Consider the following 27,630-nt stretch of genomic DNA (forward strand, 5'->3'; position numbering starts at 1 on the left):
GAACTGCTTGCATACATGAGTTTTATTTCATTTATTGAAGCATGTCTGAAATCTCTATAAGATTGTATTGGTTGTAAAACGTGCATTATTGAAATATCTCTCTATGGAAACTCCTATTTAAAGAGAGTCCAAACTTAGGATGTAATGGAACGGATCGCGATGGAAATAGGCCCTCAGCACAGGGGTTATGATTAATGGCAAGTGATTATGGGAACCATCATCTATGGAGTATAACGTCGTAGATTTTTACTGTTTTGGATTTCCAAAAATCCTTTAATTTTTTTAATGTAATTAATTTATATTATCACTTACTGGCCATTAGCACTCAATGTTAGTTTATACACGGATAGTACCAGTAAGGAACTGCACAAGTCCGATTAATCAACCGTAGGAAGCCAACGAATCCGCCCGATCACTTAAACACCAAATTTAGTCACGTGATTTGCTCACATAAAGACTAAATCTAACCGACCTACCACCAATTAATCAAGACAATCGTAACTAAATTAAAAGATCTACTCGAAGACGAGTTAGATAAGGCCTAGATCTTAACTAATAGACCAAATCAACCCCGTTATTCTTTTAGCCTAAAAACGACGATTTAGAGTAATCATGATCAAATCTTCATTTTCACTAGTTATAAATAGGCTACACTATGAACATAGTTAATCCAAACTCTAATCATTGCCCACAAGAAATCCCAATATCTAATTCATTCCAAAAATGCCCCGATTTTCTGAACAAGCTCTAGACCGTTCGTTAGTGGGTCATTAGTTCCAAAACTATAGAATAATGTTCATCTTACTGGACTCGATATCCATCTCGAGAGTCAGACCTGGGTAGTGTCCAGAACCACTCAACTTGAGCCGAAGGACGAGTGCATGAGAGGTGCAAATACCCTAAAGGAATAAGTTAAAACTTAAGTGAATTGGGTCATCAACTCTTATGCAAAGTTGAGAAGTTCGGACCGTCAGTTTACAATCAAACTTCACACATAGAGTAAAGATATTTCCCTGCTCATATTCGTATAGCCGCAGCCCCGATCGACCATCGGTAACCGTTGAACAGACTTCTAATCATATCTGTCGATCGACGCATCCAAATGGCGGGTCGATCATGTCCATACGTAGATCATCGTTAGGGCTAACTATCCCATGGTATATATCAATATCTACGCCCCATAGTGAGCCCTAGAGGTTAGAAAGACCCTTCCATATGGCTAGTATAGTAAAAACCTATCCCTTGGGGCCATTTACACCAAATCTGGCAATATATAAGGGCTTTTTTTGGGCACCCCCTCCTCCCATAGGAATTTCAACAAGAGAAAAAATGAGAAAGGGAGAAGAGAAAGAGGAGAAAAGAGGAGAAAGAGAGAGGGAGAGCTTGGAAGCATGAGGGTTTGTGCACCTTCACCCTCTCATCTCCTCTATAGCAACATTGTCCTTCATTAGTGTCAATTTAACGACGATTGAATGTAAGTATTGAGTTATGTTTGTAGGTTTAGTTCTTGTGTTTAATTCCTTCTAATTCTTATAAGCTTGCATGCTTACTTAGGTTCTCGACGATCTTTCCCCGACACCCAACCCATACGAACACCGTGAATTGGGCGAAACGTTATAAGGTGCATACCATTATCCTTAGTGGCTAAGTACTTATTCTATGATAAATTTAATGATTATGGATGCTAGATTGATGTACATCTGTAATTTAGAGAAAACCTAGTTAGGAACTTATATAATACATCTACCCAACATGCATGCGATGGTAAATTGATGTTTGATTAGTCTTCAAGTTGTTTGGGCATGGAATTTGTGCTATATGTATTGATGTTTGATTAATCTTCAAACTGTTGGGCATAGAATTTGTGCTGCATGTTCATCTTACATCTGATATTTGCATATTCTTCCTTGTTGAATTCATGATAGTATTTCTCTGCACTATGGATGATGTGTGATCTTTTACCTCTTAGGGAATCCGACACCACTCACACACATGTTTAATTTATGTTGTTAAGAGTAGTTGCATTCATCTTAATATCCTAAAATTTTATGCTTGATGTATTGCACGTTTAATTCCATCTAAACTTGAAGATGAACTCTTAGCTGCTTAGAAGTGTTATTGAACATAGCACATTCTCTAGAGTGGTCAGGTATCTATAATTTGTGAGGGTGGTCCCATTGGTTGAGCCGTCCCGTGACTAGACTGACTAGTTTGGGCGGATGCGAATGGGCGACAGTAGTGGGAATACGTGGGTTGCTTGCACCCAATGTCGTGCGTTACATGTTCACCTGAATTTGAGCAGTCTAGGCCATTGACTGACCAACCATGCTTGTTAAACATGTTTGGTCACACCTGTCTGAAACGTGAAACACCAGTCGCCCACTGACAACAACTAGAAACTGATCCACAGTCTCGTGAGCCAGGCATGGTGAATGAGACACTATGTCCGAGCTGTCGGCCTACGCTGAGGTCATGAGCCTCTCTGTAGTGATCGCGAACAATCCTGCTTCCCAGCACTCCCCGCGTGCTTACAATCGGGGGTGGGGACTCCGATGGGATCAAGGATCGCGGGGTCTTGGCCTTACACATTGAGAGGTCTTAGCCTCGCAAATGGATAAGGGCATTGATATCGTCAAGGTGTACTAATTTTTCCAACTTGCTAGATGAACAGAATTAACTAAATACTAGGTTTACATTATTCATACATCACATTAGCTAGGATTTGGTGACTCGGCAGTTGAGGTCGCAATGAGGGAGTGTTAGTCATGCGTGACCGTGAAACGAAGTCGCTTGAGGGAGTATTGTGGGTAAGGTCATGCATCATACATAACTTATGCATACACATTAGCAAAGACTAGTTAGTGATTGATGAATTTATACTTTTCATTAAATTCATCATGGAATTGTTATTTGATGTAACTTATGGCTAATGGCATTCACTGAGTTGGCTGCTCACTCCCACTTTGGGACGGTGTTTTAAAACACCAACCAAATCCTTTACTAGATGCAGGTGAGGTAGAGCTCGACGAGCTGAGCGGGGTGAGCATGAATAAGGAAGAGGAGCTTCCCTGCTTCTAAACTTTCGACGGATCATTTTAGTTTGAGTTCGGGCTACCGTGAGGTATGGGCTAGGGTTCTAGTCACTTTGGGTCATGTATGGGTGGGACTAGTTCCCTATTTAGATGATTTAAGATTTGTGGTTTAGATATTTTTATATTTAGTGGCACTTGATACTGCTTTATGACTTGCTTATGCTTCATGCCTTCCTAAACTCTCCATTATTTATGACATCATCCAAATGTAATTAAAATTTGAAGCCCATTAGGGCACCCGTGGCACCTAGGAATTCGGGAGCCGAGTTCCTACACGGCCCCTGGAAACCGGGGTGTTACATGGAGTGATTCTATTTACCTAACTTTGGAGTGAACCATGCCATGTTTTACCCACCGTTGGTTATTCGCTTTGATCCATACATACTGTCTCACTTTGATCGTTGAATTTAATGATTTATATATTTCATTCCTAGTCAGCATACGCTGGTAGCTCCCTAACATTGGGAATTGATTGACCATATGTTGATGGGTTCCACACACACCCTAAGGTGGTAGCCTCATGAGCCGGGGATAGTGGTATAGGACCTATGCCCGAGCTGTCGGCCTACGCTGGTGTTAAGCCCCTATAGTGACCTTTAGCTTACTTAAAATGACTGATTGTAATTGGACTAATAATGGTTTGACTAATCATACATACATGGTAGAGACCAGCGTCTATCGCTAATGTATGTGATGTACGATATGTAGTCGTTACGTCGCTCTTAGTATGCTTCGCTGACGACTAGCCTCTGTCTGACTAGATATTTTTCTTAGGTCGATGATTGCATGGGTGACGAGCTCAACTTCTACACGGATGTGCATCCCCAGGGCGATGACTGCATTCATGCATCCATGCACCTAATAAGACTGCATTTGTTATGTTTTGGATTGCTTGTATGTTTTGTGTTATTTCTTGTATAGGGCGGCGGTGTGTAATCTTGATGAAAGATCACACTGAGCTGGTCACTCATTCATTAATGTTCAACTGTACAGATAAGCCAGGTACTGTGTTGAAGAGCGTGAGGTGGACCCGGAACCTGCCACCGCTGATGAGGAGTACTACGACGAGGAGTTGCAATAGGAGGCGGTTGCCTACTTTGGCTTAAACTAGTAGTTTAGTTATCATGGTTACTTTTTGGACAATTAAATTTCTTTTTGGAATTTTGTATATGGCTCCAGCTGAGTGGCCTTGAATATTCATTTGAGTTGGGATATATCTATGCTACGTTTGTTTCCACAAATCACACTTTGATAAATTGTCTATTTTGACCACTAATTAACACCTGGTTTTCGAGGACGGGTCGAGTACTTGGGTTTTCGAAAATCGGGGTGTTACAAAATTCTTCAATCTCGGTCCCCTGGAGTCCGTTCCTTGCTTTGGTGATTTATGAGCGTTAAATCCATGCTTTTAGTACCCTTTTTCAGTACAGGCCTCTAAAGTCACCTTGTAACACAAACACGATTAAAATAAGATGTTAAGCATTATCATATACATAGAACTAAGCAATAACATGGGTTTAATATGCAATATTTGACCCTCAACAAGAGGCTTATTGATAACTATAAGTGATACGATTCTACTAAGACTCATGAGCCGGGTATAGTGGAATGAGACATTGTGTCCAAGTTGTTGGCTTACGCTGGGGTGACGAGTCTCCCCATAGTGACCAGTGAGCAACCAAGTCTTGGGAGCCGGGCATGGTGAAATGGGACACTATTTGTATTATCAACCTACGCTGGGGTGACAAGCTTCCCTGTAGTAACCAGCAAACACATGAGGTGACAGGTCCTTATTTGAATGGCTCTTGTTAAATTACCCGGCTGATGGTTTCATGCCAGAGTACTGTTCGAACGACCCGAGCATTAATGGAATTAAGTAACGAGCCCTTCCTTAGGAGCAATGTTGGTTAAATGTCCACATTCATGGGCAATGATGGTTAAATGTGTCATTGTGACCTTCTCCTATGCCATTGTTAGGCCGATTGTCAAGGCCGATTATCGACGCTGATTCCGATTATCGAGGCCAACTGTATAGGCCGATTGTCAAGGCCGATTATCAATGCCAGTTGTCGATACCGATTATGAGTATGTGACAGCATAACATCATGATACATGCCCGTACGCATCATCTGCATGTTTGTTATGAGATGTGGTTAACCATTACATATGTCATTGGGCAGGTTGTTAAGAGACTCCTTGATAGGTAGAGTTATTCTACGATATATGCAGGATTGATACATGACTGGATCTTGCATTGTGTATTGTGATTATTGTACGTCCCAGTGACATCAGGGCTGTAGCCTCCACAAGCATGTCATGGATGGTCAGATAGGACACCAGAAATCTGTTCTAACATATGGGCGTCATAGATGTCCTTAGGTGAAAATCCTTAAACCTCTGTGGCCAGGAGACGCTTCAATGTCTAGACCGAGTGGATTACATGAGCTCCCAAGTGCCGAATACCAGTAGGCCACGTCTCCCACCATATCGTAGTCGGTTGGAAGAGGGTGTGGCCTTATCCGCCCGATTTGTAGTGGGCAAAACTATTCTGAGTTTGACCAACTCATAAATGGGTCCATTACCGACGAGCCGGGTAGGTATTGACTAACTACTGACCAGGTAGATAGTGAGGTCTCTTCCACTCACCTAGTTACGCCGATGGGGTGACAATCTGGTTTAGACTGTACTAGACCCCAGTGGTGATCCCAGAGATGTACGGTACTGATATATGGACTTATTAAGCAGGAGTTGCATACTCAGCATTTTACTTATTCATTCATTCATTCACTATCCACTCGGGCTGGTGGTGCGTAACTAATTGATATGTGTATATTCTCAATGGCCAGGATATTGGTTGGGGTGCACGACTAACCTGTGAACAGGAGTTTACCACATTAAGTCTGACTATCCAAATCAGGTATGAGATTGGTTTGGATAGAAGTCCCTTGTAATGGACCCCATAGCCTGCGATACTACGTACTATCATGCCGACTTCACACTCCAACATGATTATTCCATTCGTACCGCATATTGCATTACACCTGTGGCATATGATATTTTGGGTTACTATGTTTCTGCATTTATATGGCCTAAATACGGCTCATGGTATTTGTGAACTCATTACGAATTGTATATTGTATTGCATCCTCGGTATCTGATATTTGGCTCTTTATGACTCCTCATTTGCATAGCTGATCTGTATTGCGTACTCTAATATTGTATGACTCATGGACTTGCCAGTATTTTTGCTTACTCGGATATCGTATGATTCATGATATTGCCAGTATTTTCAATATTGTATGATTATGACATTGAATTGAATACTTGACACTTACTTTGTGTACACACTTACACTACCCTCTAAGCTTTCTATAAGCTTATGCAAGATAAATGCGTGCAGGTGACATTAGGTTGCAGCAGCGTTGAGCTTGGAGCGTGCAACGGTCTTCTGAAGCTTTGATTTTCGATATATGTATTTCCCTTTCAACATTGTGATCAACTGTTTATATTAGTGGATATGTGATGATGATGTTGCTTTTGTGATCTGGGTAAATTTATGGTTATGCTTCTTATGAGATAAATGTATGTCGAAAAATCCTCCTTTTAGGATCCCAGGATCGGAATCTGGCGTATGTGCGCTGGAAGTCGAGAATGAGGTACTACGGAGGCTGTCGGCACCAGATTCGGCGATCGAAAATTTTGTGAGCCCGGTTTCCGAGTTTGGGGCATGACAATATATATATATTATGTCTTGTATAATCCTCAATTGGGTGGACACCATATTTTAACTGAATCTTTATTGTTAGCTCCATATTTATTAATTTTTGTTATCTCTACATCGCTTTGGATCCGTTAATTTGAATTATGCTACTCTAATTGTTCGTGTGTAAAATGAGTGCGAATAAGAATGAGGTCATGCGTGCATTTTATTTAGTTAACACTCGGAAACTTATAATCGGAGTTTAAGTACTCGGGGTTGATTTTCGGAGTGTTACACCTTTTTTTCCACAACAATTTGGTATACCTCATTTTAGGTAAACATAAGGAGTCATTTGGCATAATAGATTTAGGGGGATTTCAAATCCCCTGGTTGTTGGGCACCATAAAGTAATTGAAGGTTTCAAATCTAGGGGTTTGAGATCTATGGTGAAAGCTTGGATTACATGTATAATATTTTTAAGAGTTGCATGTATAACATGTGTGTCATTAGACTATTAATCTACAGGACACATGGCCCACTAATGATTTTCTAAAATAATTAGATTATCAATTGCATCACTATAATTAGTTTAATACAATAATCAACGCTGTCCAAACATTGTTCATATAAATTAATGGCTAAAAATCATCGGTTAGTCACTTGGACATGATCTTGTGCTTGTGGCCCATTGAGACTTGAAATTTCATCATTTTCGGTTGAAATATATATTTCAGCGGGCTTATTACAACCATTGTGTCAGACATTATATATGTTCACTAATTAGACATATTAAAGTTAATATAATAATTAAATTCAAACCCCTTTAAATATATTATGCATAGCTACTTTTGGATTAAAGTTGGTTTTGAATTCAGTGTGTGAAACATAGCAGGCGTATTTCAAATATAGGGAGTTTCGAATCCAGGGGTTCCAAATCCACACTCCCAAACAAGTTCTGAGGGGTTGTTTGGCACCATGGATTTGGGGGGGTTTCAAATCCCCAGGTTGTTTAGCACCATAAAGTAACCGGGGTTTCAAATCAGATTTGAAATCCATGGTAAAAGCTTGGACTACATGTAAAATATTTCCAAGAATGGCGTGTGTAACATGTGTATCATTCGACTATTAATCAATTGGACATGTGGCCCACTAATAATATATCAAAATAATTAGATTATTGATTGCATCACTATAATTACTTTAAAATGATCAGCACCGTCCAAACACTATCCATATAAATCAACGGTTAAAAATAATTGATTAGTCACTCAAACATAATTTCGTGCTTGTGGCCCATTCGAGACTTGAAATTTTATTATTTTCGGGCAAAATATATATTGCAACGGCCTTATTACAACTGTTGTGTCAAATATTATATATGTTCACTAGAGATATTAAAGCTAATTTAGTAATTAAATTCATACTCTTATATATATATATATATATATATATATATATATAAAATTATGCACAGTGCTACTTTTGGATTAAAGTTGATTATGAATCCAGGGTGCCAAACACAGTAAAAGGATTTGATGTACAGGAGTTCCGAATCCACGGGTTCCAAATCCACGCTCCCAAACGGGCCATAAGAGAACAAAGAGTCATAATCTAATGGGAACTTCCTAGGTATAGGCCTATAAATATAGGTGTCAGGTTAAGTTGGGAAGTGTCTTCTCCAAAACCCTAAACCTAAAAAATTCTTCCTCTCTCATTAGAAAATTCAAAGCCTTGAGAGATCTCTGATAAGCTTTTCTTTATCTGCGGAGAAGATAATCGTGGTTATACATTCAAGGTAGCATAGCTTCTTCAAAAACAAGTTTAATTAATCTGATTTTTAGTTTGTTTCCCTTTAGAAGTCGTCATCCACCGTTCATGGTAGGTTGCATCAGATCAGCAGCGTCGATAATTGAACAGAGGACAGAACTCACCTCCTGATGCTTGAGGACGCCACAGTTACACAGACTTAAAACCCGAGTATGATGCGTATTTTTGGCTCGAGGATAAAGTAAATTGCTCAAAACAGTCTCATTTTTCACTTCCCTCGCTTCTGCTACTATGCATCTCTCTCTCTCTCTCTCGCTTCTGCATGAGAGAGGAGGAGAAAGAGAGAGATTTCTCTCTCTTTTTTCGTATTTTTCTGCAATGTCACCCTTCGTTTCACGAGTCCGATCGCGAATGATCGCCGTATCTCCTTCGGTTCGAGGCTCGAAGATGATTTTCTGTTCGTTCTGAGTTTTTTTTTCCTTCAATCTCTCTTCCAAAATAGCGTTTTCTGCTCCAAACGGCTTGGAATCAGTTCGTGGAGCGTAATGCTTGGCAGTTCTCGTCTGATTCAAGGTTAGGAGGCGGTTTTTAGGTTTTTCAGTCGAAATCACTTTGGATCAAGCTAGCATTTGTGTTTTCGCTTCACCCAGATCTTTGTGCCTTTATTAACAGGTTTGATGGCAAATAAACATTACGGTGGGCCCTAGGAAATTTTTAATGGTGGAGGTTTAGTCACCACTGTTTCCTGTGGTGTGGCCTACCTGAGATTTGGATCTGCTTCATGTTTGGGCCCAAGCCCTAAAATAAGTTAGCAAAACTAATGAACGGCGTGGATATACAAAACATACAAAGGTGGGCCCCACTGTCATGGCCTCACTGAATTGGGGTCTGATTCAAATGCAGAAAAAAAAGAACATAACCCTACTGCCCAACCGACTGCTGAGAGAGAGAGAGAGAGAGAGAGAGAGAGAGAGAGAGGTTGCCGTGGGGGGTGGTTGGATTATTGTTGCATTTTTCCTTCTTCCCCTCTTTTAAAAAATCTGACCGTTGGGCATTTAAGCGGCTTTCAGGGAAGTCACTTCTCACCCACAACCCCATGATCCTAGAAGTTTTGCCTGTGAGTGACTTACCGGTGAATTTCCTCCCCCAAACACCACTTGCAAGTGACTCCCTAGTAAGTCACTTCCCACTAAACCAACTCACAAGCAACCAAATAGGCATCATTTTTGAGTTTTCAATGGCATGAATAAGTTGTTGAGTGTCAGGTTTGGTAAGACTTTTTTTTTTTTCCCTCATTTTTCTTTTTCCCAAAGCGTTCTTTTAGTGGCCTTTTTTTTCCCATGAATTTAGGGGTCATTTGGGTGCTTGTAAAGTTGTAAGCTATAAACACCTTACACCCTAAACTCAATTTATCTTGTTTGGCTTCAAGTTGTAAAGTGTTTACAGTGAAACACTCGTCTGTATTTGGACAAGTTGTAAGGTGTTTACAACATATAATGAAATATTCAGGTCTTGGAGTAGTAAATCCTTATAAAATCTTTGAATGACATGAAAGAGTTTCATTTAATATGGAACATTGGGTTGAACCTATCTCAATAAGTCTTAGAGCCAACCCTTGCGCTAAACCAAGCATTGGGTAGGCTATAAAAGTGGATCATTGATTCACTATCACATGTAACAAGGACGAGTTACTATGTTGTGGGTCCACCTCATTGTGTATGTTAAGTCCACTCTCTGTTCATTAGTTGAAAACCACTATGTGAAGCATTATACAAAAGTTGAACCCGATTCAAAACTCACATGAGCCACATTAATGGGAACAACGTAAAATTGCTCCAAAACTGATAAGTTCACATAACATGGCTTGCTCGAGTTTTTAAACGGGCTCATTGATTTTTGTATCTATTTTTTTTTTTCATTTGGGTCAGTTAAACTTGATTATCGGGTTTAACGAAAGCAACACCACATGGTGGCCCCACATAAAAACTATGATAAACTTCCATTCTCATTGTTCCATGTAGTGTGGCCTATCTAATTTGTGGATCTAGTTGAGTTTTGACCTTAGGGCTCGAGAAGATAGAACCTAATGAACTGAATAGATTTTACATTTATAACATAGTGGGCTCCACACAAACCTATGACTGGCATCCTATTCCCTCTATTCCACAATGTGACCCATCTAATTTGTAGATATAGCTCAGATTAACCACAGTGCCTAACACAGAGGGTAGAACCTGATGAACAGAGTGGATTTTAAATTGATAATATGGTGGGCTCCGCACACTTGGTGTTTTACGCCTGTGATAGAGGATTCCGATGCAGCTGGAATTGTATACAAATACAACACTTGTTACATGCACCCAACCCCTTTGGGCCCATCATGCCATACATGTGAAATCATCTCTGTTCGTGGAACCCAAGGTAAATGACAGGGGAAAAAACTAGGTCTCTAAAGGTAGGGAAGAAGGGAGAGAAAGTACGGAGAGGTTGTTGGTCTCTAATAGAGGATGAAGGGGTCACTGGTCTTTAGAGGCAGGAAAGAAAAGTGGAGTTGCTGGTCATCAATTGGAAGTAGGGAACAGGATAAGGTCTGGTTGTCAAAGGTAGGGAATGAGAGAGAGAGAGAGAGAGAGAGAGAGAGAGAGAGAGAGAGAGTTGCGGGGAGATGGTGGTGAGGCCTCCCTGTAGTGCTCCTATCATATAGAATTTTCAAACGTATAGCCGTTAGCCTGTTATCCCATTATTTGTAATTTGAAACATTACTGGGGGAGATGGTGGAGAGGCCTCCCTGCAATGCTTCCGTTATGTAGATTTTTCAAACATATAGCCGTTAGCCTATAATCCCATTACTTGTAATTTGAAACATGGAACTGTTGGGTTTTAAATTGTAACTAAAAGTTGTGAAGGCTTTATAGGCATTCAAACTACCCCTGTAATCTTTTTATTGGTAAACCCTTTACAACTAGGGATTTTATAGGCATCTAATTGGTTGCTCATAGCTTGTAAAGTTTTACTACTTTTAGTTGTAATTTGAAACCTGATAAAGTGCCATGTTTTATATTACAGGTAATGAGATTATAAGCTAACGCCTATATGTTTGAAAAATTTGTACAGACGAGGAGAGCATTGCAGTCCCCCCCCCCCCCTTCTTCCATGCCTCTGGTGACTATCGATCCCTTCATCCTCCATTAGAGACCAACGACCCTTCCTACTTTCTTCTATACCTTCAAAGATTAGTGACCCATCATAGGTTTTTTACCTTGTCATTCGCGTGGAGGTTATATGGATGGAGAATATTTCACATTGGTGGCAAGGTGGGCCCAAAGGGCATGGGTGTTTGTAACAAGTGTTGTATGCAATTTTAGCTGTATCGAAATACTCTACCACATAGGTAAAGCACCCAAGCGTATGGGCCCCACTATGTTGTTAATTTAAAATCCACTCTATTCATTAGGTTCTATCATCCATGCCGGGCCATAAGGTCAAAAGCTTAGAGAGAGGGTGCTATGCTCCGTGAAAAGAGCTATACGGTTCAATCATCCTGGGGGCTGGGACAAAGCCAAGCCAAGCTTGAAGCGACAATTAGATCCAGAAATCAGATGGGCCACACCACGTGTAATGGTGGGAATAAGATGTTGGCCATAAGTTTGTGTTTGGGGCCCACCATGTTATAAATGTAAAATCCACTATGTTCATTAGGTTATGTTCTCTATGATAGGTCCCAAGGTCAAAACTCAATTAGATTCATAACTTAGATGGGCCGTACTATATGATACAATGGGAATGGGTTGTTGGTCATAGTTTTGTGTGTGGGGTCACCATGCGGTCTTGTTTTCATCAAACCTGTTAATCAAGTCCCGATCACAATGAAGAAAAGATTAAAAAAAATAATGGACCTATTTAAATACTTAAGTTTACCATGGTATGTGAACTTGGTGGTTTTGGAGCACTTTGACATTGTTCCTATTAATGTGGCTCATGTGATTTTTTATTAGGTTATCTTTTGTATTAATGCCTCAAATAGTGGTTCTCGACTAATGGGCGGAATGAATTTCATGTATGCAACGTGGTGGACTCACAACATGGAGACTCATCCTTATTATATGTGGTACTAAATCAGTGGGCCTGCTTTTGTGGTCTACTTAATGCTTGGTTTAATGTAAGAATCGGCCTCGGGTCTTACAGATGGAAGATCGTAATGTGCATTCTGGAACAAACCAGAGTCATTTTGTTAGTTGTTAGAGTTATAAGTTGTTTAACTGTTTCCCATTGTATTCTGGTCACTTATTGGTGGGCCACTTTTCTGGTATCAAATAATTTCCGAATTATATTAAATAAGTCAAGTTTGCAAGCTTGTTGATTTTTGGTAAGATGAGGGAAAGTAGACTTAAGATGCTTTGATCATGTGCAACAGAGACTAAGAACTGGGCCGATTAGAAAGGAGTTAGGTTGAAGGCTCTAAAAGGGCAAGGGAAAGCCCAAAAGGACATGGGTGGAGGTAGTAAAAAGAGATTTGATAACCTATAGTTTAACTGAACTTATGGCCCTTAATAGAGTGGCATGGAAGAACAAGATTCGTGAGCCAACCCCAATTAGTTGAGATAACGGTTTGTTTTGGATGCTTATAAAATCCTTTAGTTATAAAGGGTTTACAGGTGAAGGGTTCAAAAGTAGTTTTTGGATGAGAATATTTGTGCGTAAAGAGTTTCCGAGTAGTAAACACTAAACACTTTACAAGTGAGCATTTATTTTATTTTATTTTTTTTGTTTTTGTTTTTGTTTTTTGTTTTTTGTTTTTTGTTTTTTGTTTTTGTTTTCGTTTTTGTTTTTTTGTTTTTTTAAATTTTTTTATTTATTATTAATTTTTATTTTTATTTTTAAAAAACAGGGGAACCTCCCATGTTTCAAGTCACATGTAAAGGTATACACCTGCAAAGATATTATATGCAGCAGAGTGCGATGGTTGACACATACCCACTATTTGTGGAGCCCGCTGTGATGTATAGAATTCATCCAATTTGTCTATCATGTGCGTTTCTTGATGATCTCCTATAATTAAGGTTTGATTCATCAGGTGGGGCACACGTCAGGGAACAATTGGGATGGGATGCCCACCATTAAAAACCTTCCGAATTGTGCGTGGTGCCAGTTGTGATGGCTGCAAGATATCCAATTCATTGATCATGTTTGTTTGTTGATGCTCTCATAGGGCCTCAACAAAATCAAGCTCTTCTTATATTATTTGAAGATTTTGGCGGGACTTGATGCTCCAACCTCTGTTTGGTGTGATTACCCACTTTCTACATCATAAATACTTTACAAGTTGGCCAAACACAATAAACCGTTTACCTGTAAACAGTTCAACCACTTATAAGCCAAACATGATAGAATGTAAAAGGATTACTTATGAAACTCTTTAAAGGTGTAAAGTGTTTGCAACTAAAGGTTTTACAATCACCCAAATGAATCCAAACGCTTAGACGATGATGATGATGTATAGTGGTGGCCGGATCAAAGGATATTTTGGTCATTTTTAATGTTTTATTGAAATATATGGTTAGGATCAAAAGTAATATATGAGTAGGGTTATATTAGGGTCTCTTTTGTTTTAATAAAGATTATAAAAAATGTAAAAACTCCTTTATGTAGAGTTAAGATGGTTAAATAAAAATTTAAAAAATTCTTCAGTTATAGCATGTGTTCCCTCTTAGGATTTGTTGCCTACGGTAGAAGAGAGCGGAGTATTATTATCAATGACATAGCACCATGTCAACTAGTAGGCAGTTAGATATCAATCCCTGATCTTTTATTGTTACTTTCAATTGCATTTGCAAAGAAATTTTATGGTTTGATCTTTAAGAAAATGGTTATCTACTGAATCAAGATTCTCTTTGACTCCTATATGAAAAGGGAACAATTAAAAGAATTGACCAACAATGCACATTTGTGGTACATGTTTTGCTCACCTAGTGACGAAGCTGCCTCGTTTTTCAAGTTGTGAACACGATGTGGCCAATCATACGAATGATTTATAGATTTTGCACACATAGTACATGGGCACATGTAGTCAATATTCATAATATCGTTATCATTACATGTATCAATGATCGGGGATCAATGTTGTCAAATCGCATATGCCTATGCGCATATGCGATCACATATATATTTTTTTCCGAAAAATTTCAAAAATCGGAAAATAGGGAAATTTTCATAAAAAAAGAAAAGAAACTAAGGGGAACTTTCCTAAGTTAATAGATAATTAATTTTACATATTTAAAATACATTTGATTTAAATAAAATCAATTAAACATCAAATCATGAACATTCAACAATATAGTTAATAAGTAAGAAGTAACAACAAAATTAACAAGCTATTTATTTATTATTGTAGAAAATCAACAAGTTATCTTCCTTGAAACTTGAATCTTGATCTTCCAACTTCCGAGAGAGGGAATGTAGGAGAGATAGAGAGAGAGAGATTAAGACCACTTGGAAGTATGAAATTTGAGAGAGAGAGAGAGAGAGAGAGAGAGAGAGAGAGAGAGAGAGAGACCACTTGGAATTAAGAAATATAAGAGAAGAAAAGAGTAGGAGAGTTTTGGGGTGAGAATGTTGCAAATGTAGGAGGTTTGGAAGCCTTTTTATAGGCAAAAAGTTGTATTTTTTTTTTTTTGCAAAATATAAAATAAATTTTTTTAATGTGCCATGGTCAATATGCGATCGTATATGTTGTATGCGATCACATACATTGCATATTTTCACATATGCCACATGCGATCTCTTATGCGCCATGATCACATGTGATATGCGCATATGCGGTCACACATGACAACACTGTCGGGGATGCGAAAACATGTATTAGTATCACCTATACTCGAAAAAATATCGCTGAGGAAAACAGTGGGGAAATGTTGGGAAAAAGGTGGAATTTTTTTAGTGAAACTTTAGGAGATGTTAAAAGACACTGCAAGAATCAAAATATTGTAAAAGAAACTATACGCAATAAATTTCCATTTTTTAGGGTCCTAACCATGTGTTGTCGAAAAAATTAGTATAAACTAAATATAAAAAGATTTGTAGCCAATTAATAGATTGGCCAACACTCATTAGTATATAAAATTTCCACATTAATTAACAGTGAAGAACACATATTTCTAATACGAAAATGAAAAAAGTAGAGTTTCCTCAATTTCCCCCATTTTTCACTAAAATGTTAACTTTCCACCACAAATCCATGTCAACTCATGAGAATCATGCATATACATGGATTTCCATTGCAATTCATGCTAAAATTTGAAAAAAAGGAGAAGAAATTTTTATGTATTTTTCGTTACCTTTGTGTTTCAATCTGTCTTCATTTTGAGTCAAAATATTTTCCCAAATTGAAACTTTGATTTAATAACAACCAAGAGTGGTTGAAATCACATGAGGAATAACTTTTTAAAAAAATCCCAAAAAAATGGACATGTTTTGGGTTTTTAGAAAATTTCCTATTTTCTGTCAATTTTCACCTAGTTACAGATCTTTCTCTCTTACTAGGGATATTATAGCTGGTATCGGGAGTATATTGATGGTATTGCCACCACCAAGAAACTTTCATAAGGGATTCTTCTCAAAGTCTCACTAGTATAGATAATATCGCTAAGGGCCTGTTTGGGAGCGTGGATTTGGAACCCCTTGGATTTGAAATCCTCTTGCTGTGTTTGGTATCCTGGATTTAGAATCCTCTGTAATCCAAAAGTATCTATGTATAGTGTATTTATAGGGGTTTGAATTTAATTACTAAATCAACTTTAATATCTCTAATCAATGTATGTAATGTTTGACATAATGGTTGTAATAAGCCCGTTGAAATATATACTTTGCCCGAAAATGATGAAATTCCAAGTCTCGGATGGGCCACAAGCACAAGATCACATCCGAGAGACTAACCAACGATTTTTAACTGTTGATTTACATGGACAATGTTTGGATGGCGCAAATCATCGTATTAAAGTAATTATAGTGATGCAATTGATAATCTGGTTGTTTTGGGATATCATCAGTGGGGCCATGTGTCCAATATATTAATAGCCTAGTGACACACATATTACAAATGCAACTCTTGGAAGGATTTTAGATGTAATCCAAGCTTTCATCTTGGATTTCAAACCCGCTCTTTGAGGGGATTTGAAACCCCTAGTTACTTTATGTGCCAAACATACTAGGGGATTTGAAATCCCCTCAAATCCATGGTGCCAAACGACCCCTAAGTATATTTGGAAAATTTTACATTTCCGGCGGTTTCAATACCTCTGGCCCAGCAATACTGATAATGTCGCCGATATTATCAATACATAACTGATATTTGGAACACTGCATGTAGGGAGAGTGCAAATTGAACTCCCACTCACAGGTATGGTTCAACTTCAAGAGACGTGAAATCAGAAGGTTGAGATCGTCCTACCAGTGTGACTTTCAGGACATGCACCATCCTTAACAGAGCTGATGGCTTGGACTGACTGGATTGGCATGCTTGCATGCCATGTATATGGTGGGTGAAAAACAAATTGTAGCAGTTGCATGTTGTAGGCTTACAGCCCTAACTTCAAATATAGTTAGAAAATTTGGCCATTTGTATAGGAAATGCATGTTGTCTAAAGTTCATGCTCCATTGGAAGTTTTGTTTTGTTGGGTTGCTATGTCAGCTGTGGCCAAACCTGTCTTTTCCTGACAATTCAGTCTTAATTGTAAATGGCACATGTGTGATTTGCTCATACAATACCATTGTTGTACCTGGATAATGACTAACATAATCCACAACTTGTAATTTGTTGAACTGCTTGCTGCAATTCTTGCCAGACCTGTTACGTTCTATTTCCCTTCTACATTCAAAGCATCGATTTCTTCAGCTTGAAATTACATGTTTTTTATTCATAGTTCTTGTGGATTTTTTCTGCTTTTATAAAGTACCTCTTTCCTTTTTGTTTTTTCTTATTCACTAACAATTTTTGACTGGTTAGTTTTTATCGCTAGAGGATACATATGGGGATTTCCCCCTTTGAAGTTAAAATGTTTTAGTTGCATCCATGTGTAAGTATGTGAACTGTTATGATAATAACTGTAGAAATTTATTGCATTTGTGAGTGATAAACGCTCTTAAAAGAAAGAATATTTATTTCATTTCTAAGTGACTCTTTCGCTCATATCTGGCTTCATATCATGGTCTCACTTATTTTCTGCTTTGGGCTAATGCATTTTGTTTTTTCTGTCATTTAAGTACATGTTTGGTGAATGCTTCTGTGGGAAATTAATGTTCTTGTTCTCTTACTGGTTTGAGAAAATGTAGGTATCGGTCTGGTGAGTGGGACTGTATTGGAAGGAAAACACAAGCAGAGCCAATACATGTTTTGTGGAAGTTTCTATAACTTGATTCAGTGATGGTCCCTCCAAGAGTTGTGCTGGCCATGCAGGCAATGAAGGCCATAGGTATTCCTCCACAAAGAGTGAAACCTGTGCTGAAGAACCTCCTGAAAGTTTATGATAACAACTGGGAACTTATTGAAGAAGAACATTATCGAGTTCTTGCAGATGCTATATTTGACTTTCAGGTACATGCTTGATTACTTTGAACTCTGTTAGCTGGTTTTCTTTTCTCATTTTCACATATTTCTTTATATTCTCTCCTTATTATCAGGAAGAAGAAGCAAGGAAGAAGAAAGTTGAGAATTTTGATGTATGTAACTGCATTCTTTGTATTTGCTACATCATAGTTCCATTCCTTCCATATTTTTGCTAATGGATGCTACCCTTTGACCTCCCAGAGTGTGGAAGACCAGAATGAAGAAGCTAGAATAAATGGTGCTTCTGAAACTCCAATGACAAGGCCACGATTGCGACAAGAAGATGATCAGCCTTCACATTCTCGGTTTAACTCCGGAGGTGAATCTTCGTCGAAAAGGAGAAAGTTAGATGAGACCATCTCGCCTGAAACTTCTCTTGGACGGGAAAACACAGACCCAGTTCCACCTCAGGCGCAGACATTCGTTGGAGAGAGAAGAATGGAGCCTACTTCAACTCAGGCTCATGATATAGAGAAAAGGCTGGAGCCTGTTTCACCTCAGACACATCTTAGTGAGAAAAGGACTGAGCCTGTCTTGCCCCAAATTGCTCCTAGAGAGAAAAGATTAGTGTCAGAGAGAATGTCTAACAATAACTGCTTTAAAGAGCCAAAGATTGAACCAGTCACTGATATTTTGCCAAAGGATGTGCCCAGTCATCATCACTGCAATACTTTAATTAAGCACAGAAGTGAGCCATTTACCAGCAACAGTCCACAGTTTGAGGCTCCTATCGCTGTTATCCATCCTCCCACCTTGGCGTCTGCTAGGAAAAAAGGTACTTGTATTTCTCCTGATGTGTTCTCGCCATTTCCATACTTAGACCGCAAGTGCCATATAAGTCTAAACAGTTCTATGTAGGCCACTTAGGTGTTGGTCCCATGTTTTTCAGCAGATACTGGCTCGCTGCCAGCTGGAAGCTTATTGGAAAGCCAAGCATACCTGAGCTGAGAGCAAAAAATTCACGTTATATTTTGGGTTTTATTACTTCCTCAACCGCTACTTGGGCAGTGTATCTTTGCTCCAGTCATTACACAGCACATTGAAAATGAGAAAGGCCTTAAAAGAAAGCAAATGCATCGCTATAATTTCTATTGTGGATTCTATTTGCTCACCAACCAGAATTTGTGTGCCGCAACTTAATGTCAGTCATTCAATGACAAATGGCACGTGAAAATCCTTAATACTCGAAAGAAGGCTGTTGAATAGAATGATATAACTTCGATTACCCATAAGATGGGGATTTTAGTTTTCAGCAAAAGAGACGCTAAGCTGTTCCAAATTTATTTTTTTGTTGCTTTTTTGGACGGTGACTAGGAATTCCAAAACGCTCTTTACCTAAGACCTAAAACAAAATGATTGGTATAGTGGTGTAAATTTGAAATTTATTCCCCTTCCATTTGGTTTTGTAGCCTTTGGTTGATTAATTAATTTAGTTGATACAATACTAATCGACTACCTCTGTCTTGTTTAGCTTGTCCGGATGCAGTAAATAAAGTAGGTTCTTCAATTGAGAGTGATTCTACTGAGAGAACGGATTCCGTGGAAACCTTGGCATCACGACATGTGAATAGGGTGGATGGGAAAAAAGATGTACCAGAAGTGACATGTAAGAATAGAACAAGTCCTGATCCTGGAAGCATTCAAGAGACGTCTGAAAATATTGAGATTGCATCGTCAACCTCTGGAGAGGTGAAACTTTCTCTGACCTGTGACTCTGCACTTGATCGCTCAAATTTCCATATACCAAATCTAGATGCAGTTCTAAAGATGGTGGAGGATCACTGTCTCAAATCATATAAATTTGTTGAACCCACCTTTTCAGTCGTGAAGCTGATGAAGGAATTATGCCAGTGCTTTGTAGAACTAGGTACTGATTCTAATGATGGTGAAATGGAAAGAGATGTAAATATAAACCCTGCCCTTGATTTATTGAGAAAATCGAATCTGAAAAATCCCATTAGAAGCAATTTCGACTTGCCAGCAAGCTCATCAAACGGTTCAGCTGACTTCTGTCACTCTTCTGGGGTGGTTGTACCCCAAGTCCCAAAGACTCCAACTCTGAATGGCATGGATGGTCTTTTCCTCTGTACCCAACCCAATGAGAAAGTTTCTGTGAGTTCTAATAGTGACAGGCATAAGAAGAAGGAACTGAAAGGTTCTGAACCCAAAAAAGCAAATTCTTATAGTTTAGATATTGTTCCATCGTGCCGGTTGTCCATTGATGATGTAAGGCCACTCCATGATATCAATGATATATCTAAAGGTGAAGAAAGTGTCAGAATTTCATCGCTAAATGAAGTTAGTAGTGAGATTTATCCACCTTCCTTTTACTACATACCACAAAACATAGTTTATCAAAATGCATATCTTAATTTCTCACTTGCACGAATTGGGGATGAGAATTGCTGTTCAGACTGTTTTGGAGATTGTTTGTCATCCTCCATACCTTGTGCATGTGCACGTGAAACTGGGGGTGAGTATGCCTATACGCTTGATGGCCGTGTAAAGAAAGAATTTTTGGATGAATGTATGTTTATGATTCGGGACCCACAAAAGCACCATTTCTTTTACTGCAAAGAATGTCCCCTAGAAAGGTCAAAGAATGAGGTCCAGCCTGACCCATGCAAGGGCCATTTAGTGAAGAAATTTATCAAAGAATGCTGGAGTAAATGTGGATGCAACAAACAATGTGGAAATCGAGTAGTGCAGCGAGGCATAACATGCAATTTGCAGGTCAGGCTTTCCCTTGTTCTGAATCCTAGTAAATATTCAGTCATATGTTTGAAACAATGAATATAAGGTTCTGCTTCAGTCTTCTTTCTGTGGCTTGCAAAGTTCTCAGCATCTTACATGTTACAGGTGTTTTTAACATCCGAAGGAAAAGGGTGGGGTCTTCGAACCCTGGATGAATTGCCAAGAGGCACTTTTGTATGTGAATATGTTGGAGAAGTACTAACCAATATGGAGCTATACGATCGAACTATGCAAATCACCGGTAATGAAAAACATACTTATCCGGTGTTATTAGATGCTGACTGGGGATCAGAAGGGGTCCTGAAAGATGAAGATGCCCTTTGTTTAGATGCAACTTTCTATGGAAATGTGGCAAGATTCATTAATCATAGGTAATTTCACCTAACTAGTTTTGCAGTGTTTTGTTTCCTGTGTCATTATGTAATTATTTAATAGCTTCCTCTTTCATGCATGTGTTCTTTTTTTGGCGTGTATTGTCCTTCAGTTCATGAATCAACGAGGAGAATCCTTGTTGTGGAAAAAGCTTATTAGATATTACATTGATTATTTTATAGTAATTGATAGCAACATGCTGCCATGAGCAGCAAAATGGTGATTTTTAGCTTTTGTAGTTGTCACGTTGAAGTACGTTGCGGTTAATTTTATTTCTGCCATTTTATTGTTCGAAGGACATTTATTTCTTGTGATTTGTTGAGTCTCATATGCACGCATGCATGTATTTGAAACAGGGAGAGGGGGAGGGATTTAAATTCAAATGCGCATTTGAAATGTTTGTTGAGAATCTTTATATAAGTGTTCACCAACTCTCGGTGCACAATAAAGAGGGTTCAATATGCACATTATGTGTAATGGGATTCCCACCAATGTTCGCTGTATCTGTATCGTGTTACATATCGCACTCTTGGGATACAAATACGTTTCAGTTATTGCACTGGATGTATCATTTGTATCCAGTAATATATCACACTTTTTGGGAAACATGGGGAAACATTGGGAAATTGGTTGAATTTTTTAATGAAACTTCAGGGATTGTTAAAAAAGACTTTAATGCACACTTTTAAATCATTACATCTAAAAAAAGTGCACATAATAGGTTTCCTTTGTATAGGGTTCTAAGCTAATAGGCTATGCATTATTTGACTAAACTAATGCAAATATATTGAAATTGAATTCATAACATTTATGAATGTAAGAAGACATGTATGAAAACACAACCAATTCATTTAAAGGCAAAAGAAATAGAAATTGAGAAATATACTTGTGAATGATGTGACTGGCTGTGGCCCAAACCAACAGAGAGCTGTGATGGCTCATAATCATCTTCTCCATCTTCACAAGGCTGGGAATAGTATTGTTGCTTAATAAATTGACAATATTGTGCCCCATGTCATACCAAAATGGTACCGGTTAAGATACTGCTTGACATAATGCTGGTACTCAACTCTCTCTAAACTGAACCAATATACATATCCATGGGTACTACGTAATCATCATAGTCTGTGGCTGACATGGGTCTGGGATGGGCATAGATTGAGCTCCTAGGTATCCATATTGCCGCCCATATATAGAAGTGAACTCTTGACCGTAGTCGAAAAACGATGTACCGTAACTATTGGAGTCGCTCGTTGCATATCCACTAGGTCCACATCCATACTCATATTGCGGCACAAAACATGAGCCACTCTCATGTGTCTATGATCCATGTCCATGCTGTGGCCAGGGACTCAAGCTCCCCTCCCTCATCCGTGATTCATATCTAGAGCCTCTGATACTCCCACAATTGTGCTTGTCCCTCATGGATATTGCTAATAACTGCTCCTCTAATTTTGTTAGCCACCGGCTCTCCTTCTTCAGTAGCTTCTTATGCGTGTATGCTTTGTAATGACAAGTCGAGGCCGTGGTTCATTTGGACGAGAACCATAGTGATGTAGGATGAGGGAAACTATCCTAGGATGCAAGATGAGAGATCAATTTACACATTAGTTTCAATGATCAACATTTAAGATCAAATATAACCTCATAATAAATTCAGAAATTCAGATTTATAACACAAAGGTTCTAGGTTATCACATACTCGGTGCACAAAAATATAAAATAATTCAAGAGTGGCCCACTTGGAATTATGGACTTCTAATCTAGCATGGGTAGTGCAACAACCACGTAGATAGACAATGATGTAAGCAAAATTATGGTTTGAGGAAAGTTTCACGAAAAAAAATTAGATTTTCATTAGGGTTTTATATTCATGGATGGAGATTTTTAGGGATTCAAAGGATCTATGGTTTAGGGAGTTTTTTAGGGAAATCAAAGAGGGGAAAACCCCAAACGGGGGCCCACACATGGCTGCCCGTACGGACGCACGTGCGAGTCCACACATGGTATATAAAGGGGAAGAAAGAGAGGGAGGATTGAGTGGGGTTTTGATGGGTTTAGAAGGTTGTTGTAATGGAAGGGAAAAGAGGAAGACAAGAGAAAAGGAAGAATACCTTTTGAAGAAGAGAAAGATGAATGATGTATCTTGGGGAATCCACCACCAAACAAGCTTTTACCCTTCCATAATTCAATTGGAAGGGGGGTTTCTCATAAACCCTAAAACACAAGGAAGAAAATTCCTTCACACAAGAGTGCTTCTCTTTTTTCTTTCTTCTCAATAACACTACTACGGTTGGACCTCCACCCCCCTGTGCTTTTATAATTAAAGATTTGGAATTAAAAATTTGGGATAATTACAACTATGACACTCACTTGAGTGAAATGACCCATCATCCAAAATGAAAAAATTAAAACACTTGTTATCAATCTCAACCATCAAGTAAATCCTAAAATGACCCATCATCCAAAATGAAAAAATTAAAACACTTGTTATCAATCTCAACCATCAAGTAAATCCTAAAAATAACAAAAAACATAAAGGAAGCAAGATCAGAGTCCAAGGGGCCCAGATATGGAAGATTTGGTGGCCCGATGGCCTGATTGACAAGATCGAACAGTTGGATCGACACGAAATAAAAATCCCCTGACTCATTATCAAAGGTGCCTTTCCCCAGACAATGTAGAAATAACTTATCGTACACCCCATGTACGCTTTTCAATGAATTGTTTTCGTAGAGTCTTCGACTGTAGTGGTATTTGAGATTCACAAAGTACGTTGAAACCCAACATGATTCAAATATTTACGCATCGGCACAATAAAATAGGAATGCATGATATGTGAAGAACTGGTCAAGTATTGAAGCATATAGATGAAAAAATAAATCATATAACTACTTGCCAGCCTGATGAAGTGGGTGAGAAAGTGTCATTTCCCAACAGTCGTCAATTATTGCATGCACCCGTTTATATGCCTTAGGAGCTTTAGTCTAGATAATATCTTTCATTAGCTGTATTGATGCATACAACGACTCCATTGATGGATCTATCTGGTTGTCGAACATCTTCAATACAACATAAATGAGCTCCAGAATAGCCACTACATTATGCATGCGCTCTCAGAACGCGTTGCTCAACACAAGCTCTTCGATTCTACGAGCTACTCTGTTCCCACTCTTATTCCAATTTGTGTATTCCTGAGAGCTGAAAGGCTCTCGTAGCCCTCGCTTGTGTCTGAGGAGACTATTTAAGGCTATATAATTTATGACGAATCGCGTTACCCTGAGGCACACTATATCCCCACCACCCCTCTCGCGCATCCCGGATAATAACCATGTGTGGTTGTTAGTAAAGGTCATGATGAACTATGCGTCAGTAATAACAACGTTCATTGACGGCCTATTATGAGATCGATGCAATGGGCTTTATAAGGGGTTTAGTACATATAATACTTGTTCATTCTATCATTCCCCGCCTTAACAAATGCACTCTCATTGTTTGTAATAAACTGCATAATATTCTTCTTCCTAATATCTTGCATGACATTATGCATTAATTTGTAAATGTAATATGCATTTTTAATCTTATTACTGGCATTTATGGACTTTTGGAATACCGCTTGTCTCCTGCGGTAGATCATAAAATTTATGACCAACATCCGTGTCGGTTCGGTCCAACCATCACACATGATGGTGCAGTCGTATCTCCCATGACTGCCTATATGAATCCATAGAAGTCTTCATTTCTGCATACTCATCATCCAAATATTTCCCCATGATCTCACAGGATGTGGGCTGTAACACACCCTCACACCTACACTGCACTTCACTAATCATATTTTTGAAATGCATATTTGCTGCGGCATTCATGGGGATTTGATCATAGACTTTCAAATGGTGCTCGTAGCATACACTACATAGCGTAGTGTGGCTGTAGCGCTACGTAGTGTATCTAATGTTGAGGAATGTGACACTTATATTGTACTTGATACTTTTAACCTATGAGATTTTTATTTCTTTTTCATAATTGTGACTTGTGGTTTCAATTAGACATTATTAATTAGAGTGGTTTGCTTAGAAAGTTGTTGATGTGATAATTATTTGATTTGGCTTATATACATGGATTGACTTTTGATAAATGATAACCAATAAATCGTTTGAACATTCTTATAATTGATAAAATGAATAATCTTCTAGGCATTTTTATTTTTTATTCCTTTTTTCCAGTTTATTATATTTGTCCTATTTTTAAATTAAAAAATAGAAGTATCATGTAGCTTACGCTACATGCTACGTATTTACGCTTCACACTATAGAGGGCTGATCGCTACGCATCATGCTATCTCTATTTAAAACACTGATCATATATATATATAGGAAAAGGTACTATGCGCTCGACCTCACGAGTCTGTCCCATGAGGTCGAGCTGTGTGGGCCCCACCGTGATGCGTTTCGAACATCTAACCCATCAGTTAGATGCACCATTCCATCGTGGGCCTAGGTCTCAAAAATCAAGTCAATCCGTGACTTGTGTGGGCCACACCACATACAGAAGTGGGGAGGGGCCGTTCACCATTAAAACATTCATAATCAGTGTTTTGGGCCCACAGAGATGTGGTTTGCAAATCCAGCCCATCCATTATGTGTGTCCCACTTGCATGAGCATTCAGACCAAGTTTCAACAGCATTCAAAACTCAGGTGGGCCCCACCAACTGCTTTTATATGTTTTAACGGTGTTTCACATGATTTTAGATGGTATGGCCCACCTGAGTTCTGTATACGGCTGATTTTTGGGATATCCCATAATTTAGAGGGTACCCATCAAATGCACGGTGTTGATGGTCGACACGCATCACGGTGGGGCCCACACAGCTCGACCTCATGGAGCTAATCGTGAGGTCGAGCGCACAGTACCTTTTCCCTATATATATATATATAATATTAAAAAACCTAGTTATAAACTTCCCCTCTCTTCCTCACATCCCCTCTACTAAATACGTCATTTAGTTTCTTTTGTGTCCACCCCCGTCGCCTCTCTATATATCCTCGGATCTGAAGGTAGATCCAACACTCTCATGCTGCTACTATAGCCCATACCCCATAATAATCCATGCCTAATACCCTCCCCTACACCACCCCCAGAACTTAGCCCTGCCCTACTCCCCCCACCATGCTCATGGGTAGACCCATCAAATCTAGGCCTACTCTCTTCCCATCACCTCTTCTAATCCCTTTCCCCCTGATTCCATATGGACTCTTGAACTGCACGTATGTATTCAGGATCATCCTTGTCATCGAGATCCACCACATCCTCACCTACATATGGTGGCCACCCCATTTCCTCCCTAATCTCCCTCTTCAGCACATCTCAATTATCTCCTATCTTCGCATTTTTTTTTCAACAAAACCCTCATATCTGCTCTCACATCTTGTGGGCACTTAGGACAGTCCACAACGTTGTGATACTCTTCTGCTAAATGCTCTTTCAAGCCCCTCTCCACTCTTCAACACGTGGTCACATAAATTACATATTGCTACAATCCTGAGATTGCACACCCAAGTGCTAGTAGCGAAGTAGTAAAGTACTCGGTAGGTCCGAGATCAATCCACAGGGACTAGGAAAAAACATTGCTAGAAAGCAATTAGAAATCTGGGTTTTTCCTGTTAGGGTGAATTTGAAGTTGTGTAGAAAACAATAATAAACAAAAACCAAGGTTCCAGGGATCCACTTTTAATCAATCCTTAATGCTAATTCATCAATTCAACATGATAATTCAATTGGATTCGAATAAGTATTTGTTCCAATTGGAAGATAAAACAATTAAATCGAATTATAACATCCAAATAAGGTAGAAACTCAATTGATCGATCTACTTCATGAAGAACTAAGTAATTGATGGCAAGGAATTACAAGCATTTATTGTACCCGGAGTTAACAATAGATCAAGGGATTTTATAGATCAAAACTTTCACCAATACTTGAAATTTCAATCACATCAACTAGAATTCATCAATCAAACCATGAAAATTAAATTAAAATGAATTAACAATAAGAATTCATCCAAAGGTTCACCTCTTAGCCTTTTAGCTAAGAGATTACTCAACCATCACTATTTAAACTAATCTCAAAGAAAGAAAAAACATAAAAACAAACTAAAACCAAACGATGAAGAAGAAGAACGACGTCGAAGGTTGATGAAGACACTCCTCCCACGCTTTCTCTCTTTGTGTTAGCTTATGCCCTAATCGTGTTTAAGAGGCTCTTTGAATAGACTTGCTTCCACCGAATTAAACAAATCTCGTAGTTACGCACTTTTGGACGCACCTTCGATTGATACATTCGATC

General features: G+C 38.7%; 1 protein-coding gene across 11 annotated transcripts in view; it reads left to right on the forward strand.

Moving 5' to 3' along the window:
• The first annotated feature begins 8,465 nt into the window (after nucleotides 1-8,465).
• Nucleotides 8,466-27,630, forward strand: part of LOC131245788 (probable inactive histone-lysine N-methyltransferase SUVR2) — a 49,283-nt gene continuing 30,118 nt past the window's right edge. For 7 of the 11 annotated variants that reach the window (XR_009170988.1, XM_058245488.1, XM_058245486.1 and 4 more), the window contains exons 1-6: nucleotides 8,827-9,132; nucleotides 17,888-18,149; nucleotides 18,236-18,274; nucleotides 18,363-18,936; nucleotides 19,633-20,894; nucleotides 21,021-21,286. Coding sequence is in view for 9 of the 11 variants with exons in the window: in XM_058245488.1 (XP_058101471.1) it covers nucleotides 17,979-18,149; nucleotides 18,236-18,274; nucleotides 18,363-18,936; nucleotides 19,633-20,894; nucleotides 21,021-21,286 (2,312 nt within the window). In the remaining 2 variants the exon portion in view is untranslated. Of the gene's footprint in view, nucleotides 8,588-8,709; nucleotides 9,133-17,887; nucleotides 18,150-18,235; nucleotides 18,275-18,362; nucleotides 18,937-19,632; nucleotides 20,895-21,020; nucleotides 21,287-27,630 lie in introns of those variants that run through there. The other 4 variants (XM_058245483.1, XM_058245490.1, XR_009170989.1 and 1 more) reach the window with 4 other exon arrangements.

The sequence above is a fragment of the Magnolia sinica genome, chromosome 5 (genome assembly GCF_029962835.1).
Source record: "Magnolia sinica isolate HGM2019 chromosome 5, MsV1, whole genome shotgun sequence".
Taxonomy (NCBI): Eukaryota; Viridiplantae; Streptophyta; class Magnoliopsida; order Magnoliales; family Magnoliaceae; genus Magnolia; species Magnolia sinica.